The following is an 18,393-nucleotide window of genomic DNA, read 5'->3' on the forward strand; positions in this document are numbered from 1 at the left end:
CCTGCAAGTGGCTATGGTGGTCGCAATCCTGGTTTAAATCCCTGTCACCATATATGGTACCCTGAAGACCCCAGGGTCACTCCTAAGTACAGAGCCTGGAATAATCACTGAATCCTACTGGATGTGGCCCCAACCAACTCCTTCTCCCCCCAAATCAACAATAACAAAATATAAATGTGATGAATCTGGTATCTCTGGCTGGCTTGCCTGTGTTGCATTTCTCAGGGGGGGAAAGATATCAGGGAGGGGAAAAGTTTTTTTTTTTCTTTTTGGGTCACACCCAGCAATGCACAGGATTTACTCCTGACTCTACACTCAAGAATTACTCCTGGCGGTGCTCAGGGGACGATATGGGATGCTGGGAATTGAACCCGGGTTGGCCATGTACAAGGCAAATGCCCTACCCACTGTGCTACAGCTCTAGCCCCCAAGGGAGGGGAAAAGTTTTAGAAGGCCTGTGCTAGGTGAACTCTGAGTTCCACCCAGCTCCATTCTGAGCATCAGAGTTAACATGCATGAACAGAACTTGGAGGCTTGGTTCAGTGCTTATTCTCCTATTTTACTCTTCCTTTTTTGGGTAACATCCTGGGAAAGGTAGGATAGACAATGAAGCTGGCAAATTTGCCTAAAATGAGCTTCAGGGATAATCTGTGGATTCTGTTAGTATAATATATCTAATTTTTCCAGGGTTACACTCATCAAAGAGAGGCATATAGTCTTTTATTTTGTTTTTCCACTAGTGGTGCTCATGGCTTACTCTTATTTCTGTGCTCAGGGGTCAGTCTTGGTGGTGCTCAGGGGACCATATGTGGGACTGAATATTGATCTGGTGTTGGCTTCTTTCAAGGCCAGAGCCTTGACCCCTGTATTATCTCTCTGCCTCATCCCCATTTATTTAAAATAAGAGCTAGGCCCAGCTGTGCTTGAGCGGTGTGTGTGAGTATTACTCCAGTTGGTGATACAAACCTAATGATTCAGTGCTCAGGACTGGCACTGTGGTGCACTTAGGTTGGTCACTGGGTACCACCATGGTCATACTTAGCGGTGCTCTTGGGGTCATGAATGCTAGGAACGAAACTCAGGGTTTTGCATATGCTAATCACATTTTCTACCACTTGAGCTATCTCCTCATTCTTCCTCTATTCCTGAAGTAAGTGTGTTTATTTGAAAAGCAAAATAAAAAATCAACTTCTTAATATAGTTAAACAATTCTGGAGAGTGTAGGGTAGGCCATTTGCATTGATCCCCCAAGCAGACCAGGAGTAAGTCCCGAGCACCACCAGGTATGAACTCAAAACAAAACAAAATAAAAAAGCAATTCTAAAACCCTTAAGTCCATATGGACTGTTTCTAATTGGTCAAGTTTCATTCCTAGGATGACTTTGGTTTCCTTAAAGTGCTTGGCTGAGAAAGCTCAAGGGTTTTCCCAACCTGACCAATTATTTTTTTTTTGGGGGGGGGGGTCACACCTGGCTGTGCTCAGGGGCTACTCCTGGCTCTGAGTTCAGGAATTACACCTGACAGTGATCAGGGGACCATATGGATCTCAAGGATCAGACCTGGTTTGACCTTGTGCAAGCAAATACCCTGCCCACTATACTATTACTTCAGCCCCAACCCCAAATTTTTAGTTTCAGTGAACTAAAACTTTTTCTCCCTCTCACTCAATCATTTGTTACAAAAGAAAGAATATTCTCAGACTAAAAAGATTACTCAAAGTCTGGAGCATATGTTTTGCATGTGGGAGGTCCTGAGTTTGATTCCTGCCATTGTATGATTCCCCAGAAGTAGACCCTTGAGCACTGATGAATATGACCTGAAACCAAATAAACAAAAAAAATAACTCTTAATTATATCTTAGAATTATGTGTCCAAGCCCATCACTTTTATCTCCTTAATACTATAAAAGGTGTTAAGGGGTTGCTACTTTTCCTTCACTGTCAGTTCTATATTTACTGCCTGAGCTTCTTTTCCATTATCTCTAATAGATCTTTCCTATCACTGTATAAACAATTAAGGATAGTAAATATGCCTTCCTTACAGATGTATCCTCCTACTATGCCTAGTCTAAGAAATATTTAAAAAAGATTTGTGGAATTGAGTTCTTAATATTAAATTTCTCTTGAAAGGAGACTAGAGAGTACTGGGGTTAAAGCACTTGCCTTGCCTGTAGTTAACTCTAGTTTGAATTCTGACACCAAGTATGGTTCATAATGCACTAACAGGAATTACTCCTGAGCATAGAGCCAGGAGTAATCCCCAAACACAGCTGGTTATGTTCCAAACTTTCACCCCCATATTTTCCTTCTTGAGGTATTAGAAGACATTGACCAAAGATATGAAACTTGAAGGAAGAGTGAACTTTTATATTCTTGGCAATCAGGATCAAACCTGGGGATCCTCATGTAAAGCATGTGCTTTGGCCCTCTATCTCCCTGACCCAAGTTTTTGTTTTGTTTTGTCTTTGGATAACATCCAGAGTTCTCAGGACTTACTTTTCTTGGCTTTTGTCTCAGGGATCACTTCTGTGGGGTTTGGAAGACCTTATATGGTGCCAAGGATCAAACTTAGGTTTGTCACATGCAAAGTAAGCACCCTATCCACTATACTACAGCTACTGCCCCAAGAGTCAAATATAATTGACCCAGGAACATGGTTTAAAGATAGTTATAGAATTTGTGGTGGGTTCTCTTGCAATTAAGTTCTTATCCCAATCTCCTGCTTGATGGTTCTCACAAATACCATACCTGGGTATTATGGCAGTATTTTCTTGAGATTTTTTTAGGTCCTTCAGTTCCCTTTATTACCTACTTTATGATATTAATTTATGCTAACATTACTTTTGCCACATGAAATATTTTATTTCCCTTTCCCTTTGTGTTGTCACTGTTGACATGTTCAGGATTGCATGTACACTTGTGGTGATGGATTACATCTGAAGAGCTGCCAGGTACTTGGTGATATGAGGAGGTTTTGGGGTTAGATTTCATGGTCACACACAGTAAGTGCTCTCCCACCAAGTCACATCTAACAATTCCCACCTGCTCTCTTTGATTCCTTCCTTCCTCCTCATCATTTTCAGGATTTCAGAGAGGGTAAGCTCTGAGCTCCTACCATTATCCTGATGAACAGACTAAAGTAAAAATGAGGGAATGAGGTTAGTCAAGATTACTAGCTTAGGGCAGAAGTATAGCACAGTGGGTAGGGTGCTTGCCTTGCATGTGGCCGACCTAGGTTCATTCCCTGGCGCTACATATGGTCCCTTGAGCCCCACCAGGAGTGATCTCTGAGAACAGAACCAGGAGTAATCCCTGAGCACAGCCAGGTGTGGCCCCCAAATAAACAAACAAAAAGATTGCTAGCTTACTGTATTGCTTCTTCCCCACTAAAGTTTTAAATAGGCCCAGCCCTGCTCAGCTTCTGAAATCAGGTACATTCAGGATGGTATGGCTACACACTTCATTGCCTTCTTGACTTGAAGCTTTGTTGGAGAGACCCACATGACAAGAAACCAAGATCTGCTGGTAGCCAATAAGGAACTGAGGCTCTAAGTCCAACACCCAGGAAGAACTGAGTCCTGCCAACAATCACATAAGTGAGGTTGGAAGTGGATTCTTTCACAGCCAAGCTGGCACTTTGATGACAGTTAGTAACCTTGAACCAGAGGAGTCAATAAGACATATTCAATTTTCTTACCCACAGAAACTTTGAAATCATGATTCAATCCTCTAAACTTTGGGGTAGTTATTATAGCACAAGAGATACATACCAGGTGAATCTGGTTGATTCCAAAGTTCATATTCCTCAGCATTTTATTAGGTTATGTCACACTTCTTTATTCTTTTTGTTTGTTTTTCTATTAGGTATGGCTCTGTACTCAGAGAGTACAGAGTGGTGGGTTTGGGGATTGAACTCGGGTTGGCCACATGCAAGGCAAGTACCCTACCTGCTGTACTATTGCTCCTGTCCTATCTATTCTGAGGACACAGTGGTTTTCCATTTTTTATTAGACACAGATTCTAAGGACACAGTGGTTTTCCATTTTTTATTAGATGGTCTTACATTCCAGTAATCTTCAACCACTGCTCCAAAGACTGGTGCTGGTCTTATAGGTATATAAAGGCTAAACGCCAGTGGTCTACTGCAGTGGACATAACTATTCCTCCCTTCCCCCCACCTTTCAATGACTACTGGTTTGTGGACCATTGTACAGGCCAGGTGCTGGTTTGTAGGTGTAAAAAAGTTGCAGAATGCTCTTTCAGGAGAATCCCTTGTTCAAAAAATTTTTTTAAGAGTCTATTCTCACACAGTCCCAGAATACAAGATCTCAATTACATTTGTTTACATTTGGGATTTCTAACAGTTAGGCTAAGAAGCTCAGCTTTGGTGGCTCAGAGACTTCATAGTTTTTAAGATCAGACATCTCTGTTGATTAGGCTAATTGAATTGGCCTGCTCAAAATCTTTCTCAGGGTATTGTTCCAAGTTTGGATAAACAATGGAGAGATCATGGACTCTCTAGTGTCCTAGTACAGCCTTTGCTCTTTCTTTCATTGCATCCATTCATTAAGAGGAAGAGTATGTATGGTAGGTAGATTTGCTTTTGGAGGGCAAAGATACTGTTAGATTAGTATAGTGGTTCTTAAAGTGGATTAAACATTCAAATAATATAAACAGATGTAAAGGTCTTCAAGCTTGGGTCCCATCCTTAGAGATCTTCTGATGTCACCATCATGATTGTGGTCTGGCCCTCAACCATGTTATTAGGAATATTAGACATTAGAAATTTTAAGAGCTCTCCAAGTGATAAGAAGGAAAATTTGAGGACTGGATTTAGAACATCTCGGGTTTGGCAGGCAGAATTCTATGGGAACTGAAACTTGAACCGGGCTAATGAGATCTTAGAAAGCTTTTACTATAATGATGCTCAACCCTGACATCGTTTTGGGGCTTTTAAAAAATAAAATGCAGGGTCTGGAGAGTTAGAACAGCAGGTAAGTTGTTCGGCTTGCCTTGTATGCAGACAACCTGACTGACTTCCCTAGTTCAATCCTCCACACCCCATATGGTCCTCCAGCCCCACCAGAGATGATTGCTGAGCACCCCTGGGTGTGGCCCCAAAACAAAAGGATGCTGAGTGCTACCTCAAATTTATTACCTCAGAATTTTGGGATAGTGGGTTTTGAATCTGTACACCACACAATGTGTCCTCTGCTTTCTGCTCTGTTCTGCAGTTCCTCTTGCGTTGTCTTTCCAGAAATCTTTTAACATAAAAAAAGTCTCTTCCCTCATCCTTCAATAGTCACTTACTTGCTCCCCCTATGCTAGGCACAATTCCTTACGTTGGAGACACCAGAGGTTAAGTATAGATGAGAATCGAGGTCTTCAGACACTTCACCTTGCGCTCACTCATTTTCTTCCTTTCCTCCACCCAACCCCACAAGTTGCTAATTGAAACTTCCTTGCTCTGTGGTTCGAGCTCGTTGAATTATTACAGGGAAGTACCCCGTCAGCTGAGACCTTAAGGAAGTTCAATGAAAATTCTTCAATGAAAAAGATCTGTTCTTGAGTGGATGCCTCGCCCACGTGGGAGGAGGCTTGAGTGCTTCGGCGCTCGCCTCACACAGGTGAGGGCAATCCCCGCCCCCTCCTCGCTCTAAGCCTTCCTAATGGACCGAACCGCTTTCCTTCTCCCACGTAACGGGGATGGCGAGGGGATCCGCCTCCCCTGTGGGGCGGGGCCGGCGGACTGGGCGTGAGTTGATTGGTTGGGAGGCGGGGCCTCCGCGGTGGGCGCTCGTCCAGGCGCTCGCAGGGATCCCGGTGGAGTGACGGGAGAGTCCTCTCAGCTCCTGCCTCCCAGCGATGGCGCCGCGGTGCCGCGCCCAGTCCCTTGCCCGCTGCTGGCCAGTCCTCCAGACTCTGCGGGGCTCTCGCTGAGACCCTGAGACCAGCGGAGCGGGTCCGAGGGAGCGGCCGGACGCTCGTCTGCCTGCGCCGGGGGACCATGAGGAGCGGCCAGCGCGGCGGGGCTGACCGCGGGAGCCGCCGCGGCACCTGCTGAGGAGGAAAGAGGGAGCGGCCGGGGCGCGGCGGCGGCGGCGGCGGCGGCTCGGCCATGTCGCTGCTCTGCGTGCGCGGTGAGTGGAAGCGCGCGGGGTGAGCGGGCGGGAGCGGGCTCGGGGAGGGAGGGCGCCCCACTCGCCTCCAGGGGACGTCGAAACACCACCTTCTCCCCCAAACTTCCCTTTCGAGCCGGGCCTCTGGGGGGACAATTCTGTGAACTCGGTCGCGAGCGTTTGAAGAGAGTTCTTTTTTTGGGGAGGGGGTGGGTTTCCTCTCCCTTCGGTGGAGGGACGGTCACCTCTCGATTCCCGCAGCCAGGGGACAGTGTGACAGGGCTGGCGGACCCACGACCGATGCCTGCCCGGGGCGTGGGGGGGGGCGTGGGGCGGGGAGCGGGCGAAGCGGGGAGGCCGGCGCGCCCCACGAGCGCGAGGGGGGCGGATGGGCTGGGAGTCAGCGGATAGTCGGTGTCCGGCGATAGTGGGCAGCTTCCCGTTGCCCTTTCCTTCCTTCTCCCGCCCCGCGAAGCTACGCTTTAGCCCTTAGCAGCAGCCGGTCCTCCCCCACCCCACCCCACTCCCCCCTCCCCGCTTTTTAATCCTCTTTGAACGCGCAGTGGAACAATGGTTACATCCTAGTAAGGGATTTCTTGACTTGCGCCCCGCTATTGCTTGTCGGTCCTCTCCCCGGTCCTTCCCTGTGAACTAGGCTAAGGTGATACTCCTGTGTTGGAAAGGTGTGTTAGCAGCTTTCCTGACTTTCCATGAATGCTCAAGGGGCCGGGAGAGATAGTATAGCGCCTAAGACTCTTGCCTTGCGCGCAGCAACCTGGGCTTAGTTAGATCCCTGATCCCCCTTCCCCCCATATGGTCCCCGGAGCCCCATCAGGAGTGACCCGTGAGCCCCACTGGGAGTAGTCCAAATACAAAACATAGAACCCCCAAACCAAACAAAAACAAAACAAAAAAGAGTTATTGTGTTTAGATTTTTTTTTCTTTTTCAGTCCCCACGAGCACCTTTATTGATGTATTTCTTTTTCCCACGCAGGACACTTGACTCTTGAGGAAGTTAGTTTAGGTGAGAGCTGTGGGGTTTAAGAGGAGGCAAGCAGCATGGATTGAGTACCACGAGGGAGGATATTGTTTCTAAGTGCTTTTTGTATTCCCGGTGGTGACATAGTAGATGCCCATTCCCACTGGGTGACACAGTAGATGCCCAGGGCTAATTTTGAATGAATGAAAGGACTGTAATTTTAGAGATTATCTGAGAAGGAAAAAAAAAGGCAGGGTTTGAAATATCCATTAAATTTGATCTTGAGAAACTCATGAAATTCAAGTTACCAACTCTGTTGAGCAAAGCAGGATAAAATGATTTGATTGTGAGCAACGAAAAGAATTTATTCAGAAGAATATTTTTATTCTGGTGTGTTTTACTGGATAGATAGAGTTCAAGTTTTCTTTGGCTCTGGGAATGACAAGCGCTTTAAAAAACTCTGTCTCTCTTTTTGGGTCACACCCGGCGATGCACAGGGGTTACTCTTGGCTTTGCACTCAGGAATTACCTCTGGTGGTGCTCAGGGGACCATATTGGATGCTGGGAAACGAACCTGCATGCAAAGCAAACATGCCCTACCCACCATGCTATCACTTTGGCCCCCAAATCTCTCTCTCTTATCTAAAGTGTTTTCCCCAACTTCTGGCAAACTGAAATATTTTGCTCAGTTCTCTCCCACTGTTTTGTTAAATCTGCACTAACCCCAAGTGGATTTACCTATTTCTGGGGATTATTAGAGAATTTTTCTTCTGTCATGCTTGATCTTTCATTAATGAGAATTTTGTTTTGATTTTAGTAAGATATTTTATCTCAACAGCTGGGAATCTATTTATTTCAGATTTCCACTGTCAAGTAGCAGGATTTGGGAGCAGTTGGGTTTGGTAATGTCTGTTGGAATTTAAATCTCTACTGCCACACCATTTTACAGAGCTGGCTCTTATGAATGAGTCTTTAGGTAGTGACACTCTTAAATTAGAAACTCTTATTTGACAGAAAATAAATAAATTCATAGAAGGAGCTACAGTTTTATTCATTTGTCCTAATACTAAGGAATTCTCATTATCTAGAAACTATTTAGCTAAACTTTCCCCCCTTTTAATGTTATATTAATTAAATTTCTCTTCTTTTGAGTCTGGGGAATTGGAGAAGAGCAGGTGATTATCTTTTGAGTGGTGCTTTTGGAGATTATTAATTTCTGTACAAGTTTCCGTATATACTTTGTTCATTGATTTGCTCGAGCGGGTCCAGTAACATCTCCATTTTTGAGACTTGTTGTTACTGTGTTTGGCATATTGAATATGTCACAGGTAGCTTGCTAGGCTTTGCCGGGTGGGGAAGATACTTTCGGTAGATTGCTGGGCTCTCAGAGAGGGGCAGAGGAATCAAACCCGGCTTGGCCGGGCTGGCTGTGTGCAAGGCACACACTACCGCTGTGCTATCGCTCCAGCCCTTATATACTTAAAAAAGTATTAATCTTGATTTATTAATATGCATCTCTTTTTTTAATGTAAGAATACTGCTTTTTATTCAGCCATTGATTATGCTGATTGAATTGGGCATGAACTCCACATTACTTTTTTTTAATTAAAATTTTTTTAATTGATGAGACTGGAGTGATAGCACAGCGGGTAGGGTGTTTGCCTTGCACGTGGCCAACCTGGGTTCGATTCCCAGCATCCCATATGGTCCCCTGAGCACCACCAGGAGTAATACCTGAGTGCATGAAGCAGGAATAACCTCTGTGCGTCGCCGGGTGTGACCCAAAAAGCAAAAAAAATTTTTTTAAATTGAATATCATGAGAGAGACCATTACAAAATTATTCATAATTGCGTTTCAGTCATACAGTGATCCATCACCCATCCCTCCACCACTGTACATTTTCCACCACCAACGTCCACTGTTTCCCTACCACCATCCCCCACCTCCCCATTCCCAGCCTCCCTCTATGGGAGGCACTTTACTTCTCTCTTTCTTCTTTTTTGTGCATTATGGTTTGTAATACAGGTGCCAAGAGGTTATGGTGTTTGTTCAGGGCATTCAGTATTTTTGTCGGTATTTTTATCGGGACAGTAAGATTGGAGAAGCTTTTCAATTGGGTGGGCGCTTTGGAGTGTGGATGTGACTGCTGAGGCTTCTGGGAGTACAGGGAGGTGGGGAAGGTAGCCCATCCTGACCCCCAGAAAGCCTGGAGATTTTAGTCACAAAACCCACATCTATTAATTTTATAAAAGTATCCTAGGAAAATTTAGAGAAATGAATCAAAATCTTTCTAAAATGAAACATCAAAATCTAAATCAAAATCTAAATCAAAATCTTTCTAAGTAGAAGTAATAATAATCCTTTTATTATATTTTGGCAGTTAGGAATGTATAGAAATGGATTAGAATCTTTTCAAAATGACATTCTTTACATTATATTGACAGAAATGTTATTCATATTTTGAAAGAAGTCTGTGTAGTGATACTGTATAGCAACTCAATTTCAATTACTCTTGGAGCAGAATCTTCCTCATCTAGTCAAATTTCAAACAGTGGTTAAAGAAGTAATTGACTTAATTACCAACAATCTCATTGAAGAGGTTTCTTTCCTTTTTTTTCTTTTCCCCCCTCACTCCTTCCTTCCCTTCCTTCTTTCCTTCCTTCTTCTTTCCTCAGTGATGCTCAGGGACTACTCCCACCTTTGTACTTGCACAGGGGTTACCTGCAGACATTTTTATTGAGGTACCAGGATTTACAATGCTGTTAATTATATTTTAAAGCATACATTATTCCTACACCACACCCATCAACAGAATGCCTATTTCCTTTCACCAGTGTCTCAAGGGTCCCCTCCATTTAAGCTCAGTTCTATGGACAAAATCTCCAATTCTGAAGACTTTGATCATTTGTTTTTTTCTTACTATGTTTATTTATATCCTACATATGAGAGATGCCTTTTTTTGTTTGTTTTGGGGCTACATCCAGCAGTGCTCAGGGCTGCACCTGGGAATTACTCCTGGTGGAAAATATGGGGTGCTTGGGATTATCCCAGGTCTACTATGTGCAAGACAAGCACTCTACCCACTATAGTATCTCCTTTTTTTTTTTTTGTTACCGGCCCATTTTAAATTTTTATTTATTTATTTATTTTTGGGACCATACCCAGCTGTGCTCAGGGCTTACTCCTGGCTCTGTGCTCAAGTATAAAACTGGGTTGGCTTCATGTGTGGCTCTTGTACTATCTCTCTGGCCTTAAATCATTATTTACTGTTTTCTAGGCCACACCCAATGGAGTATTGGCTTTATTCCTGTCTCTGTGCTTAGGGATCACTTGTGGCAGGACTTGGGGAACATGATGGCATGCTAATGATCAAACCTGTATTGGATGTAGGCAAGGCAAACACCTTATCTATTGTACCATCTGTCCAACTGCTAAGATATTTTTATTATTTGATTTTTGGGTCATACCCAGTGATGCTTAGAACTTCCTTCTGGTTCTGTGTTCAGGAATCACTCCTGGTGGGGCTCAGGGGGACCATATGAGATGCTAGTGATCAAACCTGGTTTGGCCATGTGCAAGGCAAGTGTCTTTGGCCCACCAAAATAATTTTTTAAAATGACTGCAGTGAACTCATTATGAGAGTGTATAGTCTGATCAACCTCATGTTTTTGGACATTTATGATTTTTATTTTTGCTCTTATAAAGTCTACAATAAGCATGTTTACAGATGGTTTTCCTTATGTATTTGAAGATTTCCAGTCAGTCTGAGATTTGAACTGTGTGGTTACTGATCACTATTTTTTCTTTCCTTTCTTTTTTTTTTTTCAAGTAAAAACAGGTTTTATACTGGCTTCTCTAGAATGAAGAGGGAGCCTCCATACATATCCCAGTATTAAAATACGAAAGCACAGGGGCGTTTGCCTTGCACGCAACCAACATGGCCAACACAGGTTAGATTCCCAGCATCCCATATGGTCCCCCGAGCACAGCCAGGAGTAACCCCTGGGCATCGCCGGGTGTAACTCAAAAAGAAAAAAAAAAAAAACCCAAAAAACGAAACCACATATCTCAAGAGAGGAGATGCAGGGGACACATATGCTTGGGTAGCAACATATGCTTGGACTGTATATACATAGTTTTTTATTTTTCAAAACTTTATTTAGGGGCTGGAGCGATAGTACAGTGGGTAGGGTACTTACCGTGCATGTGGTTGATTTGACCTGGGTTCAATCTGACATGGTCCCTTGAGTGGGCTCTACCAAGAGTGATCCCAGAGTGCAGAGCTAGGAGTATGTCCTGAGCACCACTGGGTGTGACCAAAAACCAAACCAAACCACAACATAGTAACCCAAATAAACTTTATTTAAATATTGTGGTTTCCAAAGTTGTTCAAAATACTGTTGTTTCAGGCATTCAGTGTTCCAGCACCAATCCCTCCAAGAGTGTGATCTTCCCTTTACCACTCTCCCCTGTTTCCCACCCACCCCCAAACCTGATCTCTTGGCAGCACAAACTAATTTTATTAATACTGCTTGTTACAACAAAATAGTAAGTATAATGATAAAAAAAATAGTTCAGTAAAAGAAAGCTTGTGAAAATTGTTGTATCTCACAATGGGGTTATTAAAGTCTTTGTCTGAGCTGTTTGCTAGTTGAGCTTTCTGCATATTTATGAGCTCAGTAATTTTGGTTATTGAGCTTAGTTGGCTTCTATGGTACTTTTCCATCTAACTTGCTGTGCTCCTATTCTATTGGGCTGTCCGTATTGTGGACTTCAGAGGTGTTGTGCAGCTAGCTGCTTATGTATGTGCTCCTGGAACTCCATGATCTGTGTTACTGGGAGGGTTCTCTGCCTGCCCTTTCTGGATGGCGCCCAGAGTTTTCAGCCCAAGGACTGGTGTACCAGTCTCATCGACTTGGTTTCTCTTTTGGGATTTATTTATTTATTTATGGTTTTTTTTTGGGGGGGCCACACTCGGTGCTTACTTTTGGCTCTGCTCTCAGAGATCACTCATGATGGACTCAGGGGAGTGCTGGGCATGGAACCCGGGTTGGATGCGTGCAAATCCCCTACTTGCTATACTTTCATTCCAGCTCTCTTGAGAGAGTAGCTGTGAAGCGGGGCTGTTTACATGACTGTGGGATTGTGGGTATGATTGCTGGAGTTTCTGAAAGTATGAGTGGGTGGTGGTGGTGGTGGGGCATACATAGTATAGTAGTGGGGTTGTGGACACAGGCTCCTTACCCCACTCTGAGATGATTTCAGAATTTTCAGCCTGAAAAGTGGCATACTTGGGAGTTTTGTGGGCTTGGTCTCTCTTCAGAGATTAGTTGTGAGGCAGTGAAATTGGGCCATTTGTATGGTGCAGCTGTAGGGTGTGGGTGCAGCTGCTGGTGCTTGGGCAAAGAGGAGATTTGGCTCTCTTTCCTCCTAGGTAATCCCAGAGTTTTCTGCCCTAAGATCGAAGACTGTTGTATTCGTGAATTTCATCAGTTTGGCATCTCTTACAATATTAGGTGTGAAGCTGTGGTGTTCACATGCCAGTGACTGTGTCTCTGGTTGCTATTTTCTTTCATGTTTTTTTTTTTTGGGAGGCAGATTGGTACCCCAGTCATGCTTTGGGACTACAGCTGGCTCTGTGCTTGATAGTTACAGGCAGTGCTTTGAGGACTGCTCAGTGTTGGGAATTGAATCCAGACCTCCTGCATGCTAAGCATGTGCTGGTTGAGTGATCTCACTGGCTTGTCTTTTTTTTTTTTTTTTTTTGACTCTGCTGGAGAGTGAACTCTGGACCTGACATATGCAAGGCAGGTGCTTTATCTCTGAGCTGCATCCCTGGCTCCATTGTTTTCTTTACTCAGCTGGACCATTAAAGGATCCAGATGCCTTAGCATAAGAGCAAGTCCTTCACCCTTAGATAATATTTTATACTCATCAAAAAGATGAAACCCCTTCATTCTTGTAAATTTGACATATGACTTCCGTGTCTTCTTTGTATCCTTATCTTCTTTATATTTAAAACTATTTTCCATGTTGAACATGTATTATGTGTTTAAAACAGAATGTGTGAGTCCTAGTATCACTTTACACACCCAAGTGTTATCCCAACAGCTTTGCTGTTAAGGATCCCCGGTGCCTAAACAAAGTGTGATCTCTGGTGTGTCACAAACAAAATATATGACTCCTGGCAAGCACTGCAAACCAAATTGTGTATAAACAATGCAATGAAAGTAACTAAAAAGTATGAACACTGAAGTCAAATGTATGACACTTAATGATAACAAGTCAGCTGTATGTAACCCCAGTCATTGCAGAAACAGCAAAAGGCAATGGGAAAAAAAAATGAAAAAAGTTTTAAACTAAGAGTAGAAGAGTTTGTCATGATTTACCATTGCTTATTAGCCATTTACTTTTCTGAAAGGTTAACTGCTGGTTAACTAAAATTGATTGTGGTTCCTTTTAGTCCAGGGTGACCCTAAAGATGTATTTTGGTTTATTCCCATTGTGTAAATAGTAATGCCTATTAGAGTTTTCAGATATAAAAACAGATTTGTCAAGTACTTTGTTCACATCTTATTTTCTCCCTCAACATTATCATCTGCCTCAGCAAATTTTTTGCTGTTGGGTGTCTATCATTCAGTAGTCCCTCCTGCCTTATAAGTAAAGTTGCTGCTGGGTGCCTTTTGCTTAGCTATGGTATCAGGAAGTTGATTGTGCCTTGTCTGTGCCAGGCAGCAGTGAAGGGGGAAAGTACCAATTTCCTCTACCATAGATAGTTCATGTTATAAACTGTTCTCTTCCTTATGAGCAGTATCTGCATTCTGTAATTTCTAAGTTTCTAAAAATGGGGTATCTGGAAGTTGCACTCTGGTTGAATTGTCTCCTATTTCACTGGTGGTATTTATTTCAGACTTTGCTATGTGAGTTTGTTTAAAGTTTGGGCTGTAAACTTTAAATACGAATTAAATACCTTCTCTGTGCCTATTTATGATATAAATCTATATAGTAGACAAGAGAACTAGTAATCTAGGCAAGTTTTAAAACAGTTCTTAAAAAATATAAATCTGGAGTCCATTGGAACTATCAGCTCTGACTTGGCAAAAGCAGAATAAATTAAAAGTGAGAGAATAGAGACCAGAGTGATAGTACAGTGGGTAGGAAACTTGCCTTGCATGTGAATGACTTGAGTTCAATTTCTGACACCCCATTTGGTTCCCTGAACGCTGCCAGAAGTGAACCTAGAGCTAGAAGTAAGTCATGAGCACTGTTGGATGGGCCCAACCCCTCCCCCCCGAAGAGTGGGAGAATAATACTGTTCATTTTTCTTAATATAAAGTTATTGTCTTTCCCTACCCCCACAATGGGAGAATGTTTTATATCGTATCTTCTAGTAGACTGTCTTCATTGAGGTCAAAAAAGATTTTCTATTAGAATATTAAAATTTTATTTTTATTGCCTTATAGCATACATATAGAAAAGTACCAAGTCTAAAATATTTAACTCTCTGAATTATTCATTAAATGAACATACCTAAGTGACTACTTCCTTGGTAAAGAAAGAACATTACCCAAACAGTCCAGGAACCCACTTTACCCTTCCTCTCAGTCACTATTTATCAGATTTCCCCAGTTGTAACCTTTTTCATTCTAACCTCATAAATCAGATTTTTTGGGGGGAATTGTGTATTGGAGGCCAACAATGCTGTAGGGTTGTTCCTGGCTCTGAGTTCAGAAGTCACTCCTAGTGGTTTTTTTTTTTTTTTCAATTAAAAATTTTTTTTTGGTCACATCCAGAGATGGTCAGGGGTTGCTCCTGGTACTGCACTCAGCAATTAGTCCTGGCAGTGCTCAGGGGACCATGTGCGAAGCTGGGATATGAACTCTGGTCATCCGTGTGCAGGGCAAACACCCTACTGGCTATATTGTGGCTGGTGTTGTCTAAGGAACTCAGTCTGGTGGTGTTTAAGGAACTCATTGCTGTGTCAGGGGTTGAATCAGGGTTGGCCATATGTGAGACTTTAAGCATTATCAAGCTTAAACCACAGAGAAGCAGACATTCTGGGCCTTCTGAATCTAACATCCTGTAAACTACTTTCATAAAATAAAAAGGTAGAAAGGAATTATGGCAGGAAATTAGGCTGAGAAAGAGAGAAACAGGAGAGAGAAGGAATATGGGAAAACTGAGCAAGTCTCTGAATCTAAAATAATTTGAAATAAATAAATAAAAAATGTTTTTTGTTTGGATCATACCTGGTGATGCTTAGGGGTTACTACTCCTGGCTCTGCACTCAGGAATTACTCATGATAGTGCTTGGGGGACTATATGGGATGCTGGGGATAGAACCCAGGTTGCTCATGTGGAAGGCAAATACCCTATCAGCTATACTATTTTTCCAGTTCCATCAAAATCTTATTAATCTATGCCACAACCAGCATATTAGGACATGCAAAAATAGTGACGTTCTAATTTAATCATTTTCCACTTATTAACTGGAATACTTTAACCAAGATAAACTTCCTTATGTCTACTCTTTAGGTATCAGTTGGATTTACTGTAGGAAATTAAGGATAAATGCTTGATTCTTTCCTTTTATTTTCCTACTTTCAAAAGTGGGCTGGAGTGATAGCACAGTAGGTAGGGCATTTGCCTAGCACGTGGCTGACCCTGGTTCGATTTCTCTGTCCCTCTCAGAGAGCCCGGCAAGCTACCAAGAGTATCTCACCTGCACGGCAGAGCTTGGCAAGCTCCCCGGGGCATATTCGATATGCTAAAAACAGTAACAACAAGTCTGTTGGAGACGTGACTGGTGTCCAGTCTAGTGAATCGATGAACAATGGGAGGACAGTGCTACAGTGCTACTTTCAAAAGTGTTTTGGGGACTGGAGTGATAATATAGCAGGTAGGGCTTACCTTGCATGTGGCTGACTTGGGTTCAATTCCTATACTATATAGTCCCCTGAGCCCTCCAGGAGTGATTTGAGCGCAGAGCCAGGAATAAGCCCTGAGCACTGCCAAGTGTGTCCCCCTGGCCGTCGTTTATCCTCCCACAAAGTTCTTGGCCCCTGACCATCTTCCAGCAACGCCCAAGTAGTTGTCTTTATTTTTCTCTTGTTTCCTCTTCACCCTCTGCAACTAATAAGCACCTTTTGAGAATCACTTAAAAGCCATTCATGTAACTTGCTGAATGTGATTGTTGTGAGGATAATGAAATAACTTTAAATGGTGGAGCCATTTGTTATGCATAGCAGTTTCTTTAATTTGAATCTTCCTGGCATAATGAAAGCACCATTTTGTGTATTTATAAATCTGGTAACAAGTAATAGGTATATTGGATTGAGTGAGGGAAGAAATTGGAGGCACTTATAGCAGAAGTAATTTACATGAGCATAATTAATATTTCTGATGAGATTTGGACTGTCACGGGAAAGCTGTAAAATCCACTGTACAAGTGCTTTTGAGAAATAAGCCCTATTTTCTTCTGTATAGGATACTAAGGTGTTGGGGCTGGAGAGATGTAAGGCAGGTAGATGTTTGCCTTGCATGAGGCCAACTGGATTTGATGCCCAACATCCCATATGGTCCCCTGAGCATCACCAGGAGTAACTTGAGTGCAAAGCCAGGGAGTAACCCCTTAGCATTCCCTGATGTAGCTCAAATCCTGCCTCCATAAATAGCAATAAAAAATAGAATGCTAAGGTATTGCTACTCTGGATGAAAAAGTTAGATAACCAGCTTTCCATTTTCAATTTTGTTGTGTTCCCCCATATGGTACACAATGTGAAAAAGGAAAAAATGAACTTATTGGGTAGAATTTTGTGTTCATCATTAGAAATGAAATAATTTCATTCTTGCCTTAGTTAAAATGAAAGAGTTCATTTTCAAAAATGCTCATTAATATTAAAAATATGTCCATAATACAAAGGAAAAGACACATAGGACTTAAACAATAAAACAACAACCACAACAACAACAACAATCTTTGTGTCACCTGTTGGCGCTCCAGTCTTGCTCCTCTTAATTTGTGTGTGCGCGCGCATGCGCACTGGTGGACCTCACAGTAATAAAAGGTGGGTGAAAATAAGACAGGAGGGACAAGAGATAGTAAAGGGGTTAAGCCCCTGCCTTGTATGAGGCTGACCCTGTCTAGATCTCTTGCATTGCATATGGTCTCCCAAGCACTCCTAGAATGATCTCTGAGGGGCTGTGGAGATAGTACAGTGGGTCGGACATTTGCCTTGCATGCAGCTGACCTGGGTTCGATCCTTGTCACCCCATATGGTTCCCTAACCACCTCCAGGAGAAATCCCAGAGCTCAGAGACAGGAGTAAGCTCTGAGCACTGCAGGTGTGATCCCCCAACATGCAAACAACCAGGAATGATCCCTGAGCATGTAGTCAGGAGTAAGTCCTGACCACTGCCATGTATGGCCCCTATTCATCCTCCAAAAAAAAAGACAGGAGACTTTTGTTTATGCTGGGTAGTATATATGAAAACTATTTTCTCCTAAAGAGTTATTTTAAAATAACTTTTATTGCTGCTTTTGCTTCTTTTCTTTGTATTTACTGTGAATGTCTACAGGTAAGTCTTCAGATTGTGATAGGCTACTAACATATATTTTGCATCTTTTGAACCATTCATAGTGGTGTTTGGGGGCTACTTCTGACTTGCTGTATTGCGGGTAACTCCTGATGGTTCTTGAGGGACTGTTCTTGCTTGGGTTTAATCAGGGGCTTTAGCGTGTAAAAGCAGTGTTTCATCCTTTTGAGCTATCTCCCTGGTCCTGTTTGCTTTATGTTTTTTTTGGGGGGACTTGGGAGTTTTTAGGGTCACACTGATGAATACCAGGAGCATGTGGCTGCTTTTGCTTTTGCTTTTGATGCTCAGGGGTTACTCTTAGCTCTGTGCTCAGGAATTAACTCTGGAAGTGCTCAGGGGACTATATGGGATACCGGGGATTGGACCATATGGGATGCTGGGGATTAAACATGCGCAAGGCAAATGCCCTACCCACTGTACTATCACTCTGGGTCTCCTGCTTTATGTTTTTAGCCTTGTTTTTTCCCCACCACTTTACTTCCCTCTGTAGATGTAATGTTGACTGGGGGGCGGGGCAGGGCAGGGCAGGATGGGGGTGTCATACACAGGTTTGATTGTAGTGTTCACACATTTGGTTGTGGTGCTTACTAGGGGATCACACATGTAGTTGTGATGCGCACACACTTGATCATAGAGCTTTCTGGGAATCACTGTTTTTTAGTTGTGTTCACAAACATGCTTGCCAGGAAGTTGCACTCT

General features: G+C 43.0%; 1 protein-coding gene across 1 annotated transcript in view; it reads left to right on the plus strand.

Moving 5' to 3' along the window:
* Positions 1-5,807: 5,807 nt before the first annotated feature.
* The window catches only part of UNC13B (unc-13 homolog B), a 252,931-nt gene continuing 240,345 nt past the window's right edge, over positions 5,808-18,393 (plus strand). The window contains exon 1 of the mRNA XM_056117067.1: positions 5,808-6,139. Within this exon, the coding sequence (XP_055973042.1) occupies positions 6,118-6,139 (22 nt within the window). The 5' untranslated portion in view covers positions 5,808-6,117. The remainder of the gene's footprint in view (positions 6,140-18,393) is intronic.

The sequence above is a fragment of the Sorex fumeus genome, unplaced genomic scaffold, assembly GCF_029834395.1.
Source record: "Sorex fumeus unplaced genomic scaffold, SorFum_2.1 ptg000034l, whole genome shotgun sequence".
Taxonomy (NCBI): Eukaryota; Metazoa; Chordata; class Mammalia; order Eulipotyphla; family Soricidae; genus Sorex; species Sorex fumeus.